Consider the following 22,417-nt stretch of genomic DNA (forward strand, 5'->3'; position numbering starts at 1 on the left):
CAAACATACAACCGGCTCAAGATTCTTATCAACAAAATAAGGAGCTACGGAAGCACGCGATGGACGGATCATGACGTCGTCCGCCTGATGCTAAGGTCATTTACCGTTCTTGATCCTCACTTGGTGAACAATATTCGTGAAAATCCTAGGTACATCAAGATGTCGCCCGAAGAAATTCTTGGAAAATTTGTAAGCGGGCGAATGATGATCAAGGAGGCGAGGTATGTGGACGACGCGTTGAATGGCCCAATCCATGAGCCTCAACCCATTGCTCTCAAGGCAACAAGGAGCAAGGAGGCGCTACCCAGCAAGGTGGCGCAAATTGAGGCGGCCGGTCTTAATGATGAAGAGATGGCCCTCATCATCAAAAGATTCAAGATGGCACTAAAGGGTCGCAAGGGACAGCCAAGCAAGACTAAGACCAAGGGAAAGCGATCATGCTTCAAATGCGGTAAGCTTGGTCATTTTATTGCTAACTGTCCCGACAATGATAGTGACCAGGAACACGGGAGCAAGAGGGAAAAGAAGAAGCATTACAAGAAGGCCAAGGGCGAGGCACATATCGGAAAGGAGTGGGATTCGGATTGCTCCTCCTCCGACTCCGACAATGAAGGACTCGCCGCCACTGCCTTCAACAAGTCATCCCTCTTCCCCAACGAGCGTCACACATGCCTTATGGCAAGGGAGAAGAAGGTATGTGATCAAAACAATGTCACTTATGATTCTTCCAGTGATGATGAGTCTAGTGATGATGAAATAGATTACTCTAGTTTGTTTAAGGGATTGGATAGAACTAAAGTAGATAAAATTAATGAATTGATTGATGCCTTGAATGAAAAAGATAGACTCTTAGAAAAACAAGAGGACCTTTTGTATGAAGAGCATGACAAATTTGTAGAGGCACAAAAATCTTATGCTTTAGAAGTTAAAAGAAATGAAGTGCTTTCTAGTGAACTATCCTCTTGTCATGAAACCATTGCTACTTTAAAGAATGTTAATGATGACTTAAATACTAAACTAGAAGTAGCTAGTAAATCTAATTCTTGTGTAGAACATGTTGAGATTTGCACTAGGTGTAAAGATTTCGATGTTGATGCTTGTAGTGATCATTTAGTCTCAATTTCTAAATTAACTGAGGAATTGGCTAGTCTTAATGCCCAACTTAAGACTAGCAAGAATGAATTTGATAAACTAAAATTTGCAAGGGATGCCTACACGATCGGTAGACACCCCTCAATTAAGGATGGACTTGGCTTCAAGAGGGAAGCCAAGAACTTAACAAGCCATAAGGCTCCCATTCCCGCTAAGGAGAAAGGGAAGGCCCCTATGGCTACTAGTGCTAAAAAGAACCATGCCTTTTTGTATCATGATAGGAGACAAACTAGAAATGCTTATAGGAGTTATAATGCGTACGATGATTTTTCTCATGCTATGTTTGCTTCTAGTTCTTCATATGTGCATGATAGAAATGTTGGTAGAAGGGATGTTGTTCATAATATGTCTAGGAGAAATGTTGTTAATATTCCTAGGAAAGTGAATGAACCTTCTACAATTTATTGTGCTTTAAATGCTTCCTTTGTTATTTGTAGAAAGGATAAGAAAATTGTTGCTAGGAAGTTAGGGGCAAAATGCAAGGGAGACAAAACTTGCATTTGGGTCCCTAAGGAAATTTGCACTAACCTTGTAGGACCCAACATGAGTTGGGTACCTAAGTCCCAAGCCTAAATTTGCCTTGCAGGTTTATGCATCCGGGGGTTCAAGCTGGATTATTGATAGCGGATGCACAAACCATATGACGGGGGAGAAGAAGATGTTCACCTCCTACGTCAAGAATAAGGATTCCCAAGATTCAATCATATTCGGTGATGGGAATCAAGGCAAGGTAAAAGGGTTAGGTAAAATTGCAATTTCTAATGAGCACTCTATCTCTAATGTGTTTTTAGTAGAGTCTCTAGGATATAATTTACTATCTGTTAGTCAATTATGCAATATGGGATATAACTGTCTTTTTACAAATGTAGATGTGTCTGTCTTTAGAAGAAGTGATGGTTCACTAGCTTTTAAGGGTGTATTAGACGGCAAACTTTATTTAGTTGATTTTGCAAAAGAAGAGGCCGGTCTAGATGCATGCTTAATAGCTAAGACTAGCATGGGCTGGCTGTGGCATCGCCGCTTAGCACATGTGGGGATGAAGAACCTTCACAAGCTTCTAAAGGGAGAACACGTGATAGGTTTGACTAACGTTCAATTCGAAAAAGATAGACCTTGTGCAGCTTGTCAAGCAGGTAAACAAGTGGGAGGAGCACATCACAGCAAGAATGTGATGACCACTTCAAGACCCCTGGAGCTGCTGCATATGGACCTCTTCGGACCCGTCGCCTATCTGAGCATAGGAGGGAGTAAGTATGGTCTAGTTATTGTTGATGACTTTTCCCGCTTCACTTGGGTGTTCTTTTTGCAGGATAAGTCTGAAACCCAAGTGACCCTCAAGCGCTTCCTCAGGAGAGCTCAAAATGAGTTTGAGCTCAAAGTAAAGAAGATAAGGAGCGACAATGGGTCCGAGTTCAAGAACCTTCAAGTGGAGGAGTTCCTTGAAGAGGAAGGGATCAAGCACGAGTTCTCCGCTCCCTACACACCACAGCAAAATGGTGTGGTAGAGAGGAAGAACAGGACGCTCATTGACATGGCAAGGACGATGATAGGAGAGTTCAAGACCCCCGAGTGCTTTTGGACGGAAGCCGTGAACACGGCTTGCCACGCCATCAACAGGGTCTACCTTCATCGCCTCCTCAAGAAGACGTCATATGAGCTACTAACCGGTAACAAACCCAATGTATCTTACTTTCGTGTATTTGGGAGCAAGTGCTACATTCTAGTGAAGAAAGGTAGAAATTCTAAGTTTGCTCCCAAAGCAGTAGAAGGGTTTTTGTTAGGTTATGACTCAAATACAAAGGCGTATAGAGTCTTCAACAAATCATCGGGTTTGGTTGAAGTCTCTAGCGACGTTGTATTTGATGAGACTAATGGCTCTCCAAGAGAGCAAGTTGTTGAATGTGATGATGTAGATGAAGAAGATATTCCGTCGGCCGCTATACGAACCATGGCGATTGGAGACGTTCGGCCACAGGAACAAGATGAACGAGATCAACCTTCTTCCTCAACTATGGTGCATTCCCCAACTCAAGACGATGAACAGGTTCATCAACAGGAGGCGTGTGATCAAGGGGGAGCACAAGATGATCATGTGATGGAGGAAGAAGCGCAACCGGCACCTCCAACCCAAGTTCGAGCGATGATTCAAAGGGATCATCCCGTCGACCAAATTCTTGGTGACATTAGCAAGGGAGTAACTACTCGGTCTCGATTAGTTAATTTTTGTGAACATTACTCCTTTGTCTCTTCTATTGAGCCTTTCAGGGTAGAAGAGGCCTTGCTAGATCCGGACTGGGTGTTGGCCATGCAAGAGGAGCTCAACAACTTCAAGAGGAATGAAGTTTGGACGCTAGTGCCTCGTCCTAAGCAAAATGTTGTGGGAACCAAGTGGGTGTTCCGCAACAAACAAGATGAGCACGGAGTGGTGACGAGGAACAAGGCTCGACTTGTGGCAAAAGGTTATGCCCAAGTCGCAGGTTTGGACTTTGAGGAGACTTTTGCTCCTGTGGCTAGGCTAGAGTCCATTCGTATCTTGCTAGCATATGCCGCTCACCATTCTTTCAGGTTGTACCAAATGGATGTGAAGAGCGCTTTCCTCAACGGGCCAATCAAGGAGGAGGTGTACGTGGAGCAACCCCCTGGCTTCGAGGATGAACGGTACCCCGACCATGTGTGTAAGCTCTCTAAGGCGCTCTATGGACTTAAGCAAGCCCCAAGAGCATGGTATGAATGCCTTAGAGACTTTCTAATTGTTAATGCTTTCAAGGTTGGGAAAGCCGATCCAACTCTTTTTACAAAGACATGTGATGGTGATTTGTTTGTGTGCCAAATTTATGTCGATGACATAATATTTGGTTCTACTAACCAAAAGTCTTGTGAAGAGTTTAGCAGGGTGATGACGCAGAAATTCGAGATGTCGATGATGGGCGAGTTGAACTACTTCCTTGGGTTCCAAGTGAAGCAACTCAAGGATGGCACCTTCATCTCTCAAACGAAGTACACGCACGACTTGCTAAAGCGGTTTGGGATGAAGGACGCCAAGCCCGCAAAGACGCCGATGGGAACCGACGGACACACTGATCTCAACAAAGGAGGTAAGTCCGTGGATCAAAAAGCATACCGGTCAATGATAGGGTCATTACTTTACTTATGTGCTAGTAGACCGGATATTATGCTTAGCGTATGCATGTGTGCTAGATTTCAATCCGACCCTAAGGAGTGTCACTTAGTGGCGGTGAAGCGAATTTTGAGATATTTAGTTGCTACGCCTTGCTTCGGGCTCTGGTATCCAAAGGGGTCTACCTTTGACTTGGTTGGATACTCAGATTCCGACTATGCTGGATGTAAGGTCGATAGGAAGAGTACATCGGGGACGTGCCAGTTCTTAGGAAGGTCCCTGGTGTCATGGAACTCTAAGAAACAAACCTCCGTTGCCCTATCCACCGCTGAGGCCGAGTATGTTGCCGCAGGTCAGTGTTGCGCGCAACTACTTTGGATGAGGCAAACCCTCAGGGACTTTGGCTACAATCTGAGCAAAGTCCCACTCCTATGTGATAATGAGAGTGCTATCCGCATGGCGGAAAATCCTGTTGAACACAGCCGCACAAAGCACATAGACATCCGGCATCACTTTCTGAGAGACCACCAGCAAAAGGGAGATATCGAAGTGTTTCAAGTTAGCACCGAGAACCAGCTAGCCGATATCTTTACCAAGCCTCTAGATGAGAAGACCTTTTGCAGGCTGCGTAGTGAGCTAAATGTCTTAGATTCGCGGAACTTGGATTGAATTGTAGCATACATGTGTGTATGCCTTTGATCATGTTCCTTCTGCATTTTGTTGCTTATTATGGTGCTCAAGTTGTACAAACACTCCCGGGACCTCACAAGTCCGTTGCAAAGTGATGCACATGTTTAGGGGGAGTTGTGTTACAACTTGACCCTTTGAGACTAACCATATGCTTGAGTTTGCTTGATTTAGTCTCGAAGGAAAATTGAAAGGGAAAAGGTGGACTTGGACAATGAAAGACTTCCACTGCACTCCGATGAGAGGGTAACTTATTCCAAGTTCATCTCATGAACTCTTATTGCCATTTGCTCTTAATTAAAGATCTTGGTGAGGCAATGGGGATAAAAGGGCCAAAGTTGATCCTGTTTTGGTGCTTGATGCCAAAGGGGGAGAAAATAAAGGCCAAAGCAATAAATGGATCAGCTACCACTTGAGAAACTTTGAAAATAGTAGAGTAGAGTTTTTGGTTTGTCAAAACTCTTGCAGTGTCTCTTTTGTCAAAAGTTGGCTTCTTGTGGGGAGAAGTGTTGATTATGAGAATTTGTCAAAAGTTGGCTTCTTGTGGGGAGAAGTGTTGATTATGAGAAATAGGGGGAGTTTTTGAAATCTTTGATCAATCTCTTTTGGAATGACTCGCTTTATGCTTCAACATGTGTGTTTGACTTAGAGATAGAGATTTGAGTTTGATTTGCAAAAACAAACCAAGTGGTGGCAAAGGATGATCCATATATGCCGAAAATGAATCAAAATAAATTTGAGTTCTATTTGAAGTGATATTGCACTTGTTCTAGTTGCTTTATGTTGTGTTGGCATAAATCACCAAAAAGGGGGAGATTGAAAGGGAAATGTGCCTTTGGGCCATTTCTAAGTATTTTGGTGATTGAGTGCAAACACAAGTGCTTTAATGTGGATTTATGCCCATGGATGAACAAAGTGCAAATCATGAGTAAAGGTATGTTTCTAAGCCTTAGTACATTGGTTTTGTGTACTAATATACTTGTCTAAGTGTTAGAAACAGAAAGAAGAAGAAAAGAAGAAAGGTGCAAAGACTTGGCTGTGTACAGCCAAGACTCAGCTCGGTCTGGCACACCGGACTGCCCGGTGGTGCACCGGACAGTGTCCGGTGCGCCAGACTGACTCGGCGTGAAGAGGCCGCTCTCGGGAATTCGCCGATGGCGTACGGCTATAATTCACCGGACAGTCCGGTGTGCACCGGAATGTCCGGTGAGCCAACGGTCGGCCGGGCCAACGGTCGGCCGCGCGATCTGCGCGGGACACGTGGCCGAGCCAACGGTCGGAAGGGGGCACCGGACTGTCCGGTGTGCACCGGACATGTCCGGTGCGCCAACGGCTCCCAGATCTGCAACGGTCGGCTGCGCTGTTTAAGGAAGGAAATCGTGCACCGGACAGTGTCCGGTGTGCACCGGACTGTCCGGTGCACCCGACGACAGAAGGCAAGATTGGCCTTCTAGATTTGCTCTCAACGGCTCCTAGCTGCCTTGGGGCTATAAAAGGGACCCCTAGGCGCATGGAGGAGTACACCAAGCATTCCTACAACATTCCTAAGCACCAAGACATCGATTCCGCGCATTTGTTTCATTGTGATAGCATATAGAGCTCTTGTGGAGTTGTGAACTCTTTGAGTTGTGTTGCGAGCTCTTGTTGCTGCTTGTGTGCGCGTTGTTGCTCTGATTTTGAGTTTTGTGTGCGTTGCTAGTTCCCTCCTTACTCCGTATTTCTTTGTGAATCTCAAGTGTAAGGGCGAGAGACTCCAAGTTGTGGAGATTCCTCGCAAACGGGATATTGAAAGGCAAAACAAATCACCGTGGTATTCAAGTTGGTCTTTGGACCGCTTGAGAGGGGTTGATTGCAACCCTCGTCCGTTGGGACGCCACAACGTGGAGTAGGCAAGCGTTGGTCTTGGCCGAACCACGGGATAAACCACTGTGTCCTCTCTGTGTTTGATCTCTTGTGGTATTGTGTTTTGTTGAGACTCCTCTCTAGCCACTTGACAATAATTGTGCTAACACTTAACAAGTTTTTGTGGCTATAAGTTTAAGTTTTACAGGATCACCTATTCACCCCCCCCCCCTCTAGGTGCTCTCAAGGGCGACGTCCAGCAAGCCTTTCGCAAGTGCGCTGGCGTCGTCCGCTTGCTCGGGATTGGCGTGTCGCGGGGAGACGGCGCTCGTCTTCGTCTCAAACGCGAAGTCGATACCCGGTGCGCCCCCCGTTGGGGTGCCGGCGCCGTCGACTTGCTCGACAGCCGACGAGGCGCCGCCTCCTACTTGGCCTTGGTTGCCCCGCCTTCCCCTCCGTCGGCGGGGAAGAAGGCGGGACGAGGTCGAAGGTTGTTCTTCCACCACGCGGGGAAGACGTCGTTGATTCCGCCGCCGGCAGGCGGGCTGTCGGCCGCCATTGTTGTCATCGCGCGGCGGGGGAAGGAGTATCATGTCGTAGCTGCCGTCGAAGGACATGAACTCAAGATTCCCGAAACGGAGCACCGTCCCGGGTTGGAGAGGTTGCTGGAGACTGCCCATCTGGAGCTTGACGGGAAGCTGTTCGTCAACACGCAGCAGGCCCCTACCTGGCGCGCCAACTGTCGGCGTTCCGAGACCGGGGGGTCCCTGGGCTGACGAGTGAGTGTCGCCGCATGCCCCAGCCCAGATGGGTCGAGCGCGAGGGCGAGCGCGAAGGGGGGAGAGTGAGGCGGCCGGAGACCGGCGTGAGAGAGGTGGGAATCCCGCGGCCTTCGTGTTCGTCCCGCGCCCAGGTCGGGTGCGCTTGCAGTAGGGGGTTACAAGCGTCCACGCGGGAGAGGGAAGCGAGCGGCTCCGGGCGAGCGCCTGTCTCGTCCTCGTCCCCGCGCGGCCAACCCTCTCTAAGAGGGCCCTGGTCCTTCCTTTTATAGACATAAGGAGAGGATCCAGGTGTACAATGGGGGGTGTAGCAGAGTGCTACGTGTCTAGCGGAGGGGAGCTAGTGCCCTAAGTACATGTCGTCGTGGCAGCCGGAGAGATTTTGGCACCCAGCTGGTGTGATGTCGTGGCCGTCGGAGGAGCGATGGAGCCTGGCGGAGGGACAGCTGTCGGAGCGATTGGGTCCTTGTTGACGTCCTCTTGCTTCCATAAGGGGGCTGAGAGCCGCCGTCGTCACAGAGTATGCGGGGCGCCATCATTGCCCATCTGGCGGAGCTAGCCAGATGGGACGCCGGTCTTATTCCCTGCGGCCCGAGTCAGCTCGGGGTAGGGTGATGATGGCGCCTCCTGTTGACGTGGCTGGCCCGCGCCCTAGGTTGGGCGATGTGGAGGCTCCTCCGAAGCCGAGGTCGAGTCTGTCTTCCGTGGCCGAGGCCGAGTCCGAGCCCTGGGTCGGGCGGAGCGGAGTTCGCCGTCTTCTGGGGCTGAGTCCGAGTCCGAGCCCTGGGTCGGGCGGAGCGGAGTTCGCCGTCTTCCGGGACTTAGCCCGAGTCCGAGCCCTGGGTCGGGCGGAGCGGAGTTCGCCGTCTTCCGGGACTTAGCCCGAGTCCGAGCCCTGGGTCGGGCGGAGCGGAGTTTCCTGTGGTGCCTTCGGCAGGGCCTGACTGCCTGTCAGCCTCACTCTGTCAAGTGGCACCACAGTCAGTGTGGTGCAGGCGGCGCTGTCCTTCTGTCAGGCTGGTCAGTGGAGCGGCGAAGTGACGGCGGTCACTTCGGCTTTGCCGGGGGGCGCGCGTCAGGATAAAGGTGTCAGACCACCTTTGCATTAAATGCTCCCGCGATTTGGTCGGTCGGTGCGGCGATTTAGTCAGGGTTGCTTCTTAGCGAAGGCAGGGCCTCGGGCGAGCCGGAAATATGTTCGCTGTCGGAGGGGGGCCTCGGGCGAGACAGAAATCCTCCGAGGTCGGCTGCCCTTGTCCGAGGCTAGGCTCGGGCGAGGCGTGATCGAGTCGCTCGAATGGACTGATCCCTGACTTAATCGCACCCATCAGGCCTTAACAGCTTTATGCTGATGGAGGTTACCAGCTGAGAATTAGGAGTCTTGAGGGTACCCCTAATTATGGTCCCCGACACCTAGGTTCATCATTGTCTTCAATTTAAAGATATTGTGTTGCTTTTGATGTTTGTGCATACTCTGTTAGGTGGCAGTGTTACAATTGTTCCCCGCGTCTCCTATATACTATACGTGCATGAAATCTCTATTATTAAAAGCCCATGGAGATTGGAGCTCCCTCCGCGCTCGACGAGGCTTTTGCCCACCGTGTCTCTCGACGCATGGCCGCGTGCACAGGAACATCGTGCCCAAATTTTTCATTCGATTCAACGGGCGAGCGTTGTGTCCTTGTTTCTCTCCCAAACTCGATAGCACCATATTCGCCTCCACCTCCGCAGACGCACGCCTCGCCTTCGCCTGCGCACGCCTCCCATTTCCTCCTAGAGGAAATTATTTCTTTCTCTTATTTCTCCGCTTCACTCCCACCTGCCCCACCGCACCCCATTGACCGTCACCGCCACCGCAATGCACAAGACGACCCAGGCCTAGTTCACCGACGGAACCGCTGCCTCCTCTGTTTCTGCGACTGAGTCGCAGCCTTCCCTGCTCGCCGACTAGAACTTGTACGCCCCACCATCCGCTTCGATGTCTCCTCCTCCCCATTCCCCTTCGATATTGAGGTTGTTGTCGGTTCCGCCAACAACGACACTATCTCCGGCACCTTCAGCTCGTGATTACCCTCCCTCCCATCTCGACCCCAAAATCCTAAGATCCGGACATCCGGTCTTCACCCGCTCTTTCTCATCATATTTGACCTAAGGCTGTCCATAGTGGTTCCCTCTAAAATTTTCTCTATATCCCACTTTTGCGCCACGTCGCCAAAATTCCACTACCTACTTTTTCATCTCCCGCAGTTGTTCCCTCTAAATTTCCCTATATAAGTCACTACAACCATAAAATATAATTTTCTATTCATACTTTCCATTATTATCATTTTTAATCTACTAACAATTACTCGCGAGTATAAAACGCGACACATGAACAATGGCAGGGGCAACAACAGACAGGAGAGAGAGATAGTTGCCGCTATGTAGGGGGCTTTTAGCGTGCACCGCTGCAGGCTTTGGTGTCGGCCTTTAGACGCCATGCAAGCAAGGGGGAGGAGGGAGAGGGCACCAGTGCAAAAGAGTTTGACCGCCGCAAGGTGACCATGGGCGTGCAGGAGCTATCGGGGAGGTTCTAGAGCGTTACCAGCAGCTTCCCCCTTAGGGCTTGTTTAGGAGCAAGGATACAAAGGGGATTGGAAGGGTTAAAATATCTTTACTATTCAAATTTGAATACCAAGATGATTTTAGCCCCTGCAATCCCTCCGATATCCTTGCTCCAAACAAGCTTTAGATCTAGGCATCCGGTCTTTCCATGCTCCCTCTCATCATATTCAATCTGACCACCGCAAGGTGACCTAGGGCGTGTGGGAGCTACCGGAGAGCTTCTAGAGCGCCAGCTATGGGTGACAATGAACTCTAAATTTTACACTATAAAATTTAAGGATCAGATCGAATTATGATCAAACCTTACTTATATTCATTTTTAACTAAAATTTATTTAATAACCTACCATTTATATTATAAAGAAATATTTAAATCGCAATCCATTACAACCACCCTTAGCGCCACCAGCTTTCCCTCGGTGAAGGCGCTCATATACCGCCACGGGCATCTTCTTCACCTTTATCACCTTCACGCTCTTCCTCCCCGTCATGGTGCTCATGCCAAAGAAGTTCACCATCTTCATGCTCCGTGCGTGCTCATCATTGCGTCGCTATTCGCGCTTAAGAGGCCTGCCAGCGGCAACCAGCTCGCCTACATGCTACTGTAGGACAAGCAAAGCGCACCTAGAGGTGGTAATACATGTTTCTTCACAATTTCTTAGAGACCTAAATATTACTTCACAATTTCTTAGAGACCTAAATAAATTTAGTTAAAATAAATAAAAATAGAGCCTGACCTAGTGAGATATCTCAACATACAGCACGATGAACACTTTCTCCAAATTCGAATGCAGTCTAGTAATACAAGCCTAACACAAATCAGGTCCTGCCTTGACAACTACAAGCGCCCAAAGTCATCCAGTCAATACTTAAAACAGAAACGTTGTGCTCCTGCCTCCACAATTGTATCAGCAGCGATGTGTCAAGGGAAACCCAAAACACTGGAACAAAATCTCAGACTCGATCCTACAGAATTACAGTTGTGCCGACCGGACAGGCAAAACATGCTGGGGGCCCCTAGCATTTTCCAGCATCTTGGGGCAGCTAAGAGAATCTCAGGCGTCATTGGCATATGGGGACTCGTCGCGTTGTGGCTGCTGTCCTGGGGATCCACTATAGCTTCTTCTGGCATCAGGAGGTGGTGGTGGCGACCTGCTCACGTCTCGGGCTGCCGGTGGTGACCTGCTCACGTCTCGGGCTGCCGGTGGTGACCTGCTGTTATTTCTGGGAGGAGGTGGCGGCGGCGACCTGCTCACTTCTCGGGCTCCAGGTGGTGACCTGCTGTTATTTCTGGGAGGAGGCGGCGGCAGCGGCGGTGACCTGCTGAGACTCCGTGCAGGAGATCCCAGTGGCGACCTGCTGTAACTTCGCCTCCTAGGAGAACGATCTCGCGGGCTGTAGCTCCGGAAAAACCGAACATTTGTTTTCAGGATGAACATAAAATAACGCATTGAAAAGGCTGCTAGTTAGGCAAGAAGACATTGATCTGTATTTTATGAAGTCTCTCAACATGTTCCCCTGAAATATTAGGCCAACGCTAACAAAGCTATAACAGGTGGGAGGGGGTGTAGAATGCATTGTATTATATAGTACCAATGCAAGATAAAGAACAACACTCAATAAGTCAAATGCATAGTCGAATGTTTGGTTAAATACTATCCAACAAATCTGAGACCATACTGGATAGTGGATACTCACTTGGTTAAAGGGAACGTGTTATCTCCGAAATTTTGCTTCGTTCTCAAAAGTTTTAGGATTTCTAGGTCGTGTTTCCCAACCCTTAATTAAAACTACTGGATGAATACATGTGGTGAATTGGTGTCATTAGCAAATTACCTTCTGCTATAGCTTGGGCTCCTTCGATATCTTGGGCTGCGGCTGCGGCTGCGGCTGCGATATCTAGGACTTCGGCTGCGACGCCTTCCACTACCCAAGCCTCCTGAACCAATCCGTAAGCGGCATTCACGTGCAAAGTGGCCAGCTTCACCACACTCATAGCACTTCATATCAGAACCGTTACGGTCTCGGCCACGGCCACCACCAACTTTAGTTGACAGCTCAACCCTCCAACCATTCTTACCTATTAAGCACAAATCCATAAGCATAAATTCACAAAATGCTGAAGTATATGTATTCGCAGTAGCTGAAGTGCAAAATTTCGTTCAATTACTAATAAATAAATAAATAAATAAATAAATAAATAATGGATGAAAGTGTCATTATCAAGTAAGATGTGAGCATTTTAACAGTTTGAAACAAACTCAATGGATTTCTTGCAAAGCAAGCCTTGTATTGATGTATTGCTGCTGTATGCATTTTGAAGGACAAGGACTTGAGTACCTGCTCCATTGTCAGTAAGATATTGTTTATTGAGTAAAATACATTTCCGGTCCTTAAACTTTTCGCCCAATGTCAACTCGGTCAATAAACTTTTAAAGTATGTCAACCCGGTCCTTAAACGCTGTTTGGGTCTCAGTTACATCCAAACAGGTCGTGGTTGACATATGGACCCCACATGTCAGCATGTATCTCTTTTCTATCTCTTTTCCCGGTTCTCTCTCACCTCCCGTTTGGATACATGCTGACATGTGGGGTCCATATGTCAACCATGACCCATTTGGATGAGTGTTTAAGGACTGGGTTGACACACTTATGTTTATGGACCGGGTTGACACAGGATGACAAGTTTAAGGACCAGAAATTTATTTTACTCTTGTTTATTAGTATACATAATTACATATGCATCGACAATGCACAGCAGTGCCAAGATATCCAACATCACAGCATTGCTATAACTATAGGCATGACTTAGTATTTAATGTCAGTTGATATAATGGATACTAATTCCTATTCCTGGTAAAAGTGCCCTGCTATATGTATCTAACCATAGGCTGAGGCACAAACTTTTCATAGTTAGTAGTTACGAAAGACAGCTTTTTACCCATTTCATGAACTCAACTCACAGAACACAATAAAAGCAAAGACAGTTGATACCTTCAAGCATACTAAACGATATGGCCTGAACTTTTCAAAAATATTAATTACTTGCAGCTGTAAAGCAATGCACCCAAAACTCGCTTGATGGATATAATGAAGTTTAGACAGGCAAATTTATTGGGAAGTGACCAGCAATGCGAACTTAGAAAACAGGCAGCACAAATATCTTTCACAATTCACATCTTGACATCACAAAAGCTACCACTTCATTAGAGGCACAACTTCCTACTGCAGAGTGGTAATTGCTGTGAATCGAAAACTTTTATTATATTACCTAAAGTTTATAAGCTTTTCAAATCTACCAGTAAGAAGAAAAAATTAGTTTTTTACATATAGTAATTTAATAGGGCCACATTCTTTACAAAGAAACTACATAATATCAGAAAGCTGCATAAATTACTTGTAGAAAGTCTTACAAGAAAAGGCAAGTTCTCTACACTACAAAGTAATAATAAATAGGCATCTATAGTTATTAAGTACCATCCAATTCACGAATGGCATCTTGTGCATCCCTGCGGTCATCAAAGTCAATGAAGGCAAACCCTGGTGGTTTCCTAGCAACCCATACACTGCATGGAAAGAACAAATCAGTCCAAGTGAAAGCATATAAACTATAATAATCTATTGTACAAAAAAAGTGATATGGTATTGAGTTCAATACATTTCTTGATTAACAAACAACAATTTTATTATGGACATTTTTAACTTAGTATCATCTTAATCAAGAGCAACCGAGAGATAAGCAACAACTCAGCATGCAAATGCAGAAACAAATTCAACCAAATCCGCATCAGATAGTATTTTGAGAAACCAAAGTAAAAAAGATGGCACTTTTGTATAGGATAATAGTTAAACCTGTCAAAATTCAACTACAAACAGATGTAAACATATTGCCACCAAACAACTAAATAAAAATGTTGAACTATTTTGTCGAGGATTTTTCGGCAGTGGATTTATGAGGTAGGTCATGAGACCGAAAGTTGAAGGTAAATGCATGGAGGACATGAAGATTTAGACGGGTTCGGACTCTCGATGCGAGATAGTACCCTACATCTTGTATGTTAGCGGCTATTGATTATGATCTGATATGCCCCTGAGGGCTCCCTTGCCCCTCCTCTTATAGTTCAAGGAGGCGCGGTTACATGATGGATACAGACTAGGTTACCTAGTCCATGACGGTAAGTCGGTTACCTAGTGCATGATGGTTCCAAGTCGGTTACCTAGTCGTGCATGAATCCAATTCTATGATTACAAGTGTCTTCCTTATATGTTAGAAATCTTTGCCTTGTCCGTTAGGACCTTTGCCTTATCTGTTATGATATTGATCATCTCTTTATTCTAATAAGATCTTTACCGTGATGCCATGTTTGATCTTCTCGAATACCCCTGGTGGTAGTCCTCCCGATCGTGATGCCCGAGTCCATGGGCTCTCATACAAACCGATGGGCCTATCTGTATATGCCCTTTTTGTTGACCTTGATATGGGTACCCCGAGTATATATTCTTGACATATTTCATCCTATACTAAGATATCTATAGGACTATAGTATTGAAAAAATGACTCCGAGTTAATTGTCAATTCTGACATCACCTGACAAGAACCTTCATTTATAGATCATAGGCGAAAATTACATGTCAGAAGATAACATCATTATGTTGGATGCAGTTCAGACCTATTGGCATGATTCAATCTTGCCATCTATCATAATAACTTCAACTTCAATCTACTCTACATATAGTCATATATCACTGGTTGTTTCTTACTCGTCATCATGTTCACCTAGTATTTTTTACTGCATTATCTTCGATTTTCATCAACATGGGGCAGACCTAGTGCCAGAGGCTCCCATATGGGTGGGATCTAGAGAAGGGATAAACTGAGGCAAGCCTTCTCCTCGCAAATGCAAAGAGGCTGCTTAGAACCCATGACCTGGTGTTTTAGTGAGACAACTCTCACCATTGCACTAGGCCTACCCTCAATTCTTCATCAACATGAAGCATAAAAGTAATCGCACAATGGCAAGTGTACTAGAGTTATGGATTATATCACGAGTGTTCAGAAATACACCCCTTAATCTTCAGAAAGAGGTCATGCCTTTCTTCAAAAAAAAACAAAGGATAATAACAACTAACAAGCCATTCAAAGAAAAAGCTAGTCCGCAAGAAACTAAGGATGCAGCCAACACATAAAGTGGAAATCTTAGACCTGTTAGTTTTCTTGACCTTGATACTACTAACAAGATGTGATTGTCTATTATTGAAGCTAACTAGACAAGATCGAGCACCATATGTACTGGTAAATTGAAACCACACTAGCCAACTTATCATGCAGAAGCCCAAGTCCTACCAAACTAGGCCTCAGGTACTTGTAATTTAACGTGAGCATAGCACTGCTGCTTTTCCCTTCTATTTCTCAAACCGCATATGCATCATCAAAAAACTCCAATATTGTCAAGAAACAGACACAGCTCTACTGAAACTTGCTCTACTCAACAAACAAACAAAGCATACACAAGTGCATCAACATTGAGCCACTGCACCATAGTTTCCTTATTGATTTCTATGCATACCATATCACATGACCACTAAGTGGAGCACAGGCTTACGTATTGATGTCTTACCACTAGTACACAATACACACTATGCTCAACAGGAAACTATCATACTCAAAACATAAATTGTTTATGCTATCAACAGTACGATAGAGGCAAGTCAGGGGAAATCATAGAAAAACTACATTCGCGCTACTGCTATCAATAAAAAAACAAAGCTGAGCACTTCCGAGCAAAGGCACCGCATCTCACCTCCTCAGAACCCCAAACATCCGGAACTCGTCCTCGATCTCCCGCGCCGTGACACGCGGATCCAGGTTCCCAACGTAGACGCGAGCCATGAGTTCAGCCTGCAAGAGCGAAACAATCTGAACAAAGAAGTCACCGAAATCCACTCCAAGGCGGAGCGGAACCAAGCTCCACCGAGAAAACCCAAATTCCTCACGAATTAGACCAAAACGGAGAAGAAAATCGAGGCGCGCTGGCCTAGTAGCCAGAAGCAATGGGGGATCTAAAGCGTATTTGCCTTCGCGTGCGAGTTCCCTCCCGCTGATTTGAGATTTGGGGTCGGTGGAGCGACCGGGGCTGCGGCTCTAGGGTTTAAGTTCGAGTCGCGTCCAGAGTAGAGTGAGGGAGCTGGGACTCTGGGAGAGACCGAGAGAGCAGGGAAGTGTTTTGGGCCGAAAGCAGTTGACGAGTCACGCCCTGACTTGTCCGGGGTATTTTCGGAAATCCAAGCTACTGGTAATAAAGGCCTAATTTGCTATCGTATTATCTGGATACCGCAATCCTACATGTTGTTGCCACAGTGGCACAATCTCTCCAAAATCTAGAACTTATTAGCAGGCAACAGATACATTAGATTTGACCATTTTATATCTTCCATTTTAAACACGTAAAATGATGTAGCTAAATATTTTTACTGAATTTAATTAAAACATTGATGAACTATACAGTAATTTTAAATAAAAGTAACATGATATTTATAAAACTAAAACTACTACCTCTGTTCTCGAATATTTATCGCTCGCTAGTTCGTTTTTAAATTAAAACGTGATAAATAAAAAACTAGAAAAGTACATAATAATTAAAATAAAATTGTATAACTCTAACTAGTTCCTCCAATGACTTTTAAGGATTTTTTCCGTGGGGGCTTCTAAGGGTCTGTTTGGTTGGGCTGTGTGAAAGTCGCCTAGAGGGGGGTGAATAGGGCGAAACTGAAATTCTCAAAATAATCACAACTACAAGCCGGGTTAGCGTTAGAAATATAATCAAGTCCGCGAGAGAGGGTGCAAAACAAATCGCAAGCAAATAAGAGGTGTGACACGCGGATTTGTTTTACCGAGGTTCGGTTCTTGCAAACCTACTCCCCGTTGAGGTGGTCACAAAGACCGGGTCTCTTTCAACCCTTTCCCTCTCTCAAACGGTCTCTCGGACCGAGTGAGCTTTCTCTTCTCAATCACTTGGAACACAAAGTTCCTACAAGGACCACCACAAGATTGGTGTCTCTTGCCTCAGTTACAAGTGAGTTTGATCGCAATAAAGAATCAAGAAAGAAGAAAGCAATCCAAACGCAAGAGCTCGAAAGAACACAAGCAAATCTCTCTCACTAGTCACTAAAGCTTTGTGTGGAATTTGGGAGAGGATTTGATCTCTTGAGTGTGTCTAGAATTGAATGACTAGCTCTTGTAAGTGGTTGGAAGTGTGAAAACTTGGATGTAATGAATGGTGGGTGGTTGGGGGTATTTATAGCCCCAACCACCAAACTAGTCGTTTGGTGGGGCTGTCTGTCGCATGGTGCACCGGACAGTCCAGTGCACACCGGACATGTCCGGTGCGCCAGCCACGTCACCAAAGCCGTTGAGTTCCGACCGTTGGAGCTCTGTCTTCTGGGCCCGCCTGGATGTCCGGTGGCGCACCGGACATATACTGTAGAGTGTTCGGTACGCCAGCATGGGCGTGTCTGACTTCTGCGCGCGCTGGCGCGCATTCAATGCGTTGCAGGTAGCCGTTGGCGCCGAAGTAGCCGTTGCTTCGATGTCACATGCATTGAGTGAAAGCTGTAATTCACTCCTCCTGGGTCCATTTACTTTTAATGATTTTTCAATTTCCTCAAAAGAATAGATGGAGATTCATGCTAATAAAGAATAGCTAAGGAAAAGAAAGGATTGAGGCAAAAGCTCTACATCCTGTGTAAAGAAGTCAGAAAATCTTTATGAGTTTTTAGAATGGAAGCTTCTGACTTTAGATTTCTTTAGTCAAGGAGGAGCTTAGAGCCCACAGAAATTATAACAAGAATCCTATTTATCAGCATAAAGCCCCTCACCGAGCCATGAGGCTGATCCACTGGATTCATTGCAACACCACGAACAATGGGGCGTCTGCCTAATCACCGACTTCAAACGAATTTCCCTCGTGAATGCATCGAGGAACTGAGGACAGGACGTTTCTGATTGGCACGTACTAAACACTTTTCCTGATCCGGTTTAGGTGGGTGGGTTAAGTGCACTTCCCAATCGAAGATTCTCGTCTCGTTTCACTTGCATTTAGTTGAACATTTTAAGTAGAGAAGAGGAAGGAGGCAGGGGAGGCAGATAGGGACTACTGGAAGAATTCCTCTTTGGCTGATAGGTACTGTAACTGGTATTCTTGTGATTGGTTTAATAGGTGTTTTCTTTTACGGTTCGTATTCTGGATTGGGTTCATCTCTATAGTAATCGGAGGATCCAGATTGTAAACATGAAAAAGTAGGAACTTAGCGGGTCCTTACTCCCCTTTATCTGATTAGAGCGGAAAGGGCCCGCGGAATTCTTATTGTTTTCCATAATCTAGAAATTGGTTACCTATTTCTATTTGTAAAAATAACAAAGAGAAAACCTTTGCTCTGATGGTTGGAATCCCTCCATTTATTCTTTTGTTTGTTAATGATGTTAGTGAGTGAAGCAATCCATCGGTCGATTTAAAGCCCCCGCCTTTCGCCCATAAAATGGATTCACTCTTATGAAGCAACAAGAAAGAGGGGAGAGGATCCAGTATTTTATTCCATGAAGGAAGTATCCTGCAAATGTGAATTATAGCGGACTAGCCGTTGTGAATTCCCGAAGCTGGCGAGTTCCAGAGCCGCTCTTCCTTGGAGCACCGGACACTGTCCGGTGTACACCGGACAGTCCGGTGAATTATAGCGGAGTGTCTCTGGATTTTCCCGAAGGTGACGAGTTCGACTTGGAGTCCTCTAGTGCACCGGACACTGTCCGGTGCGCCAGACCAGAGGTGCATTCGGTTGTCCCTTTGCTCTTTTGTTGAACCCAAAACTTGGTCTTTTTATTGGCTAAGTGTGAACCTTTGGCACCTGTATAACTTATACACTAGAGCAAACTAGTTAGTCCAATTATTTGTGTTGGGCAATTCAACCACAAAAATCATTTAGGAAATAGGTGTAAGCCTAATTCCCTTTCAATCTCCCCCTTTTTGGTGATTGATGCCAACACAAACTAAAGCAAATATAAAAGTGCATAATTGAACTAGTTTGCATAATGTAAGTGCAAAGGTTGCTTGGAATTGAGCCAATATAAATACTCATAATATATGCATGGATTGTTTCTTCATTTTTAACATTTTGGACCACGCTTGCACCACATGTTTTGTTTTTGCAAATTCTTTTTGTAAATCCTTTTCAAAGTTCTTTTGCAAATAGTCAAAGGTAAATGAATAAGATTTTGCAAAGCATCTTCAAGATTTGAAATTTTCTCCCCCTGTTTCAAATGCTTTTCCTTTGACTAAACAAAACTCCCACTTAATGAAATCCTCCTCTTAGTGTTCAAGAGGGTTTTGATATTAATTTTGAAGAGGTTATACCAATTTGAAATGATATCACAAGTAAGATACCAATTTGAAAATACTCTTTGAAAAACTAAAATTTTTTTGAAATTGATGGTGGTGCGGTCCTTTTGCTTTGGGCTCATACTCTCTCCCCCTTTGGCATGAATCGCCAAAAACGGAATAATTAGAGCCCTTGAATCACTTTCTTCCCCTTTGGTCATAAATAAATGAGTGAGGATTGTACCAAAGACGAAGTCCTTTTGCTCTCTCCCCTAAAGATGGAGAGTTGCGCGGAGCGACGGCGAAAGATGAGTTACGGAGTGGAAGCCTTTGTCTTCGCCAAAGACTCCAATTCCCTTTCAATACACCTATGACTTGGTTTGAAATAGACTTCAAAACACATTAGTCATAGCATATGAAAGAGACATGATCAAAGGTATATAAATGAGCTATGTGTGCAAATCAACAAAAGAAGTTCCTAGAATCAAGGATATTTAGCTTATGCCTAAGTTTGTTAAAAGTTTGTTCATCAAGAGGCTTGGTAAAGATATCGGCTAATTGATCTTTAGTATTAATGTAAGAAATCTCGATATCTCCCTTTTGTTGGTGATCCCTTAAAAAGTGATACCGAATGGCTATGTGTTTAGTGCGGCTATGCTCTACGGGATTATCCGCCATGCGGATTGCACTCTCATTATCACATAGAAGAGGAACTTTGGTTAGTTTGTAACCGTAGTCCCTAAGGGTTTGCCTCATCCAAAGTAGTTGCGCGCAACAATGGCCTGCGGCAATGTACTCGGCTTCGGCGGTAGAAAGAGCTACGAAATTTTGCTTCTTTGAAGCCCAAGACACCAAGGATCTTCCCAAGAACTGGCAAGTCCCCGATGTGCTCTTTCTATTAATTTTACACCCTGCCCAATCGGCATCCGAATAACCAATTAAATCAAAAGTGGATCCCCTAGGATACCAAAGCCCAAACTTAGGAGTATAAACTAAATATCTCACGATTCGTTTTACGGTCGTAAGGTGAGCTTCCTTAGGGTCGGCTTAGAATCTTGCACACATGCATACGGAAAAGCATAATATCCGGTCGAGATGCACATAAATATAGCAAAGAACCTATCATCGACCGGTATACCTTTTGATCGACGGATTTACCTCCCTCGTCGAGGTCGAGATGCCCATTTGTTCCCATGGGTGTCTTGATGGGTTTGGCATCCTTCATTCCAAACTTGCTTAGAATATCTTGAGTATACTTTGTTTGGCTTAGGAAGGTGCCTTCTTGGAGTTGCTTCACTTGAAATCCTAAGAAATACTTCAACTCCCCCATCATAGACATCTCGAATTTTTGTGTCATGATCCTACTAAATTTTTCACATGTAGACTCGTTAGTAGACCCAAATATAATATCATCAACATAAATTTGGCATACAAACAAGTCATTTTCAAGAATTTTAGTAAAGAGTGTAGGATCGGCCTTTCCAACTTTGAAGCCATTAGTGATAAGGAAATCTCTAAGGCATTCATACCATGCTCTTGGGGCTTGCTTGAGCCCATAAAGCGCCTTAGAGAGTTTATACACATGGTTAGGATACTTACTATCTTCAAAGCCGGGAGGTTGCTCAACATAGACCTCTTCCTTGATTGGTCCATTGAGGAAGGCACTTTTCACGTCCATTTGATAAAGCTTAAAGCCATGGTAAGTAGCATAGGCCAATTGTTGGGGACTTGTTCTCAAATGCTAAGAATTAAGAACAAGGCAACATAAAAAGTGTTAAGTGTTAAAGTCCTTCGTCCTTCGAAGCATTATGTCCCTTCGGGAAATAATGAGTTTCGGACGAAGGTCATAAGAGACATACCTTCGTAAACATAACAAGTAATGACGAAGGATTCATATAAAGCATGAAATATAATATAAGCATCATCATAGAATCATTTCTATTTTATTAACATGGAAAAATAGAAATGATTTCAAATTACAAATGTACCTTCGGTCCTGAGAGAAGATAAAAAGTACAAGCGTGACGCAAAAGCAAATGCCAAGTCAGCGTGAACAGTACGGGAGTACTGTTCATCTATTTATAGACGCGGGACGCAGCCCACGTAAAATTACATTTATGTCCATTACATTTGTCAATGACTTATGGAAACCTGACAAGGTCCACGTAGTCTTTTCATCTTTAAGTCGGTTCCCCTCTCTGCTATCGCGACGAAGCTTCCCTGCGCACAGCTTCGGCTGTGCACCATCCTTCGTGGAGCTTGGTAATCAGCCCGTCCTTCGTCTGGTTCAGGCTTCGTCCTGACCGCACTTCATGTTCGTAATTCTGAGTCCGAAGGTACCTGTTCACATAATCCACTTGGAAAACATTGTCAAATCATGTTTTTGAGGACCTTCGGAGGACGAAGGCCCCCAACAGTAGCCCCTCGCAATATTAATTTGTTTGAAATAATAAATTCAGATTGCGATATGAACGAAGGCTTTATGCCGAAGGTCCGAAAAAAACACCTTCCCTTTGCTAGAATAGCAACATTCAATGACAAGTGGGGTCTTTCAACTTTCAACGCATCAAGCGTATAAATACGGCCATACCGCAAACTTATTTTGCACGCTTTCTGGCCAACCACTCTTGCTCACTCATTTTTTAGCTCTTGTGCACTGTGATCTGCTAAGCTTTTAGCTTTGAAGCTTCGGCTTTGAAAACAGTTTTTTAGTGTTTCCGAAGATGTCTGAAGCTGCTAAGAAGGCTGCTGCTGAAATGAAGCTGAGTCTTGATGAAGAGAAGAACTTAGGGTTTCTTATAGCAATGTCGAAGACCAACACAGAAAAGATCACCAGGGAAATTCTGGAAGGGCTGTCTGAAGATACTG

General features: G+C 45.2%; 1 protein-coding gene across 5 annotated transcripts; it reads right to left on the bottom strand.

The window, feature by feature from the left end:
* Positions 1–10,927: 10,927 nt before the first annotated feature.
* On the bottom strand, positions 10,928–16,540 carry LOC100272442 (uncharacterized). Of its 5 annotated transcripts, none has more exons than XM_035967777.1 (6): positions 16,257–16,446; positions 15,983–16,080; positions 13,659–13,747; positions 12,018–12,261; positions 11,460–11,576; positions 10,928–11,393 (listed from the first exon to the last, which is right to left on the bottom strand). In XM_035967777.1, the coding sequence occupies exons 2-6, from the start codon at positions 16,069–16,071 to the stop codon at positions 11,237–11,239; spliced, it is 696 nt and encodes a 231-aa protein (XP_035823670.1). In that variant the 5' UTR covers positions 16,072–16,080; positions 16,257–16,446; the 3' UTR covers positions 10,928–11,236. The 5 variants fall into 5 exon arrangements, with proteins under 5 accessions (XP_035823670.1, XP_008681365.1, XP_008681362.1 ...); XM_008683143.4 differs by having other exon boundaries at positions 16,176–16,407; XM_008683140.2 differs by having other exon boundaries at positions 10,928–11,576; positions 16,257–16,540.
* Positions 16,541–22,417: the final 5,877 nt, after the last annotated feature.

The sequence above is a fragment of the Zea mays genome, chromosome 5 (genome assembly GCF_902167145.1).
Source record: "Zea mays cultivar B73 chromosome 5, Zm-B73-REFERENCE-NAM-5.0, whole genome shotgun sequence".
Taxonomy (NCBI): domain Eukaryota; kingdom Viridiplantae; phylum Streptophyta; class Magnoliopsida; order Poales; family Poaceae; genus Zea; species Zea mays.

What these genes read in the sequence shown, in the direction of transcription:
- LOC100272442 (XM_008683140.2), bottom strand. Translation starts at nt 16,071, where the DNA reads ATGGCTCGCGTCTACGTTGGGAACCTGGATCCGCGTGTCACGGCGCGG. An exon ending in ATGTTTGGGGTTCTGAGGAG is followed by an intron (nt 13,748 to 15,982) that starts GTGAGATGCGGT and finishes CTTTCCATGCAG; the next exon opens with TGTATGGGTTGCTAGGAAAC. An exon ending in TGCCATTCGTGAATTGGATG is followed by an intron (nt 12,262 to 13,658) that starts GTACTTAATAAC and finishes TGTGCTTAATAG; the next exon opens with GTAAGAATGGTTGGAGGGTT.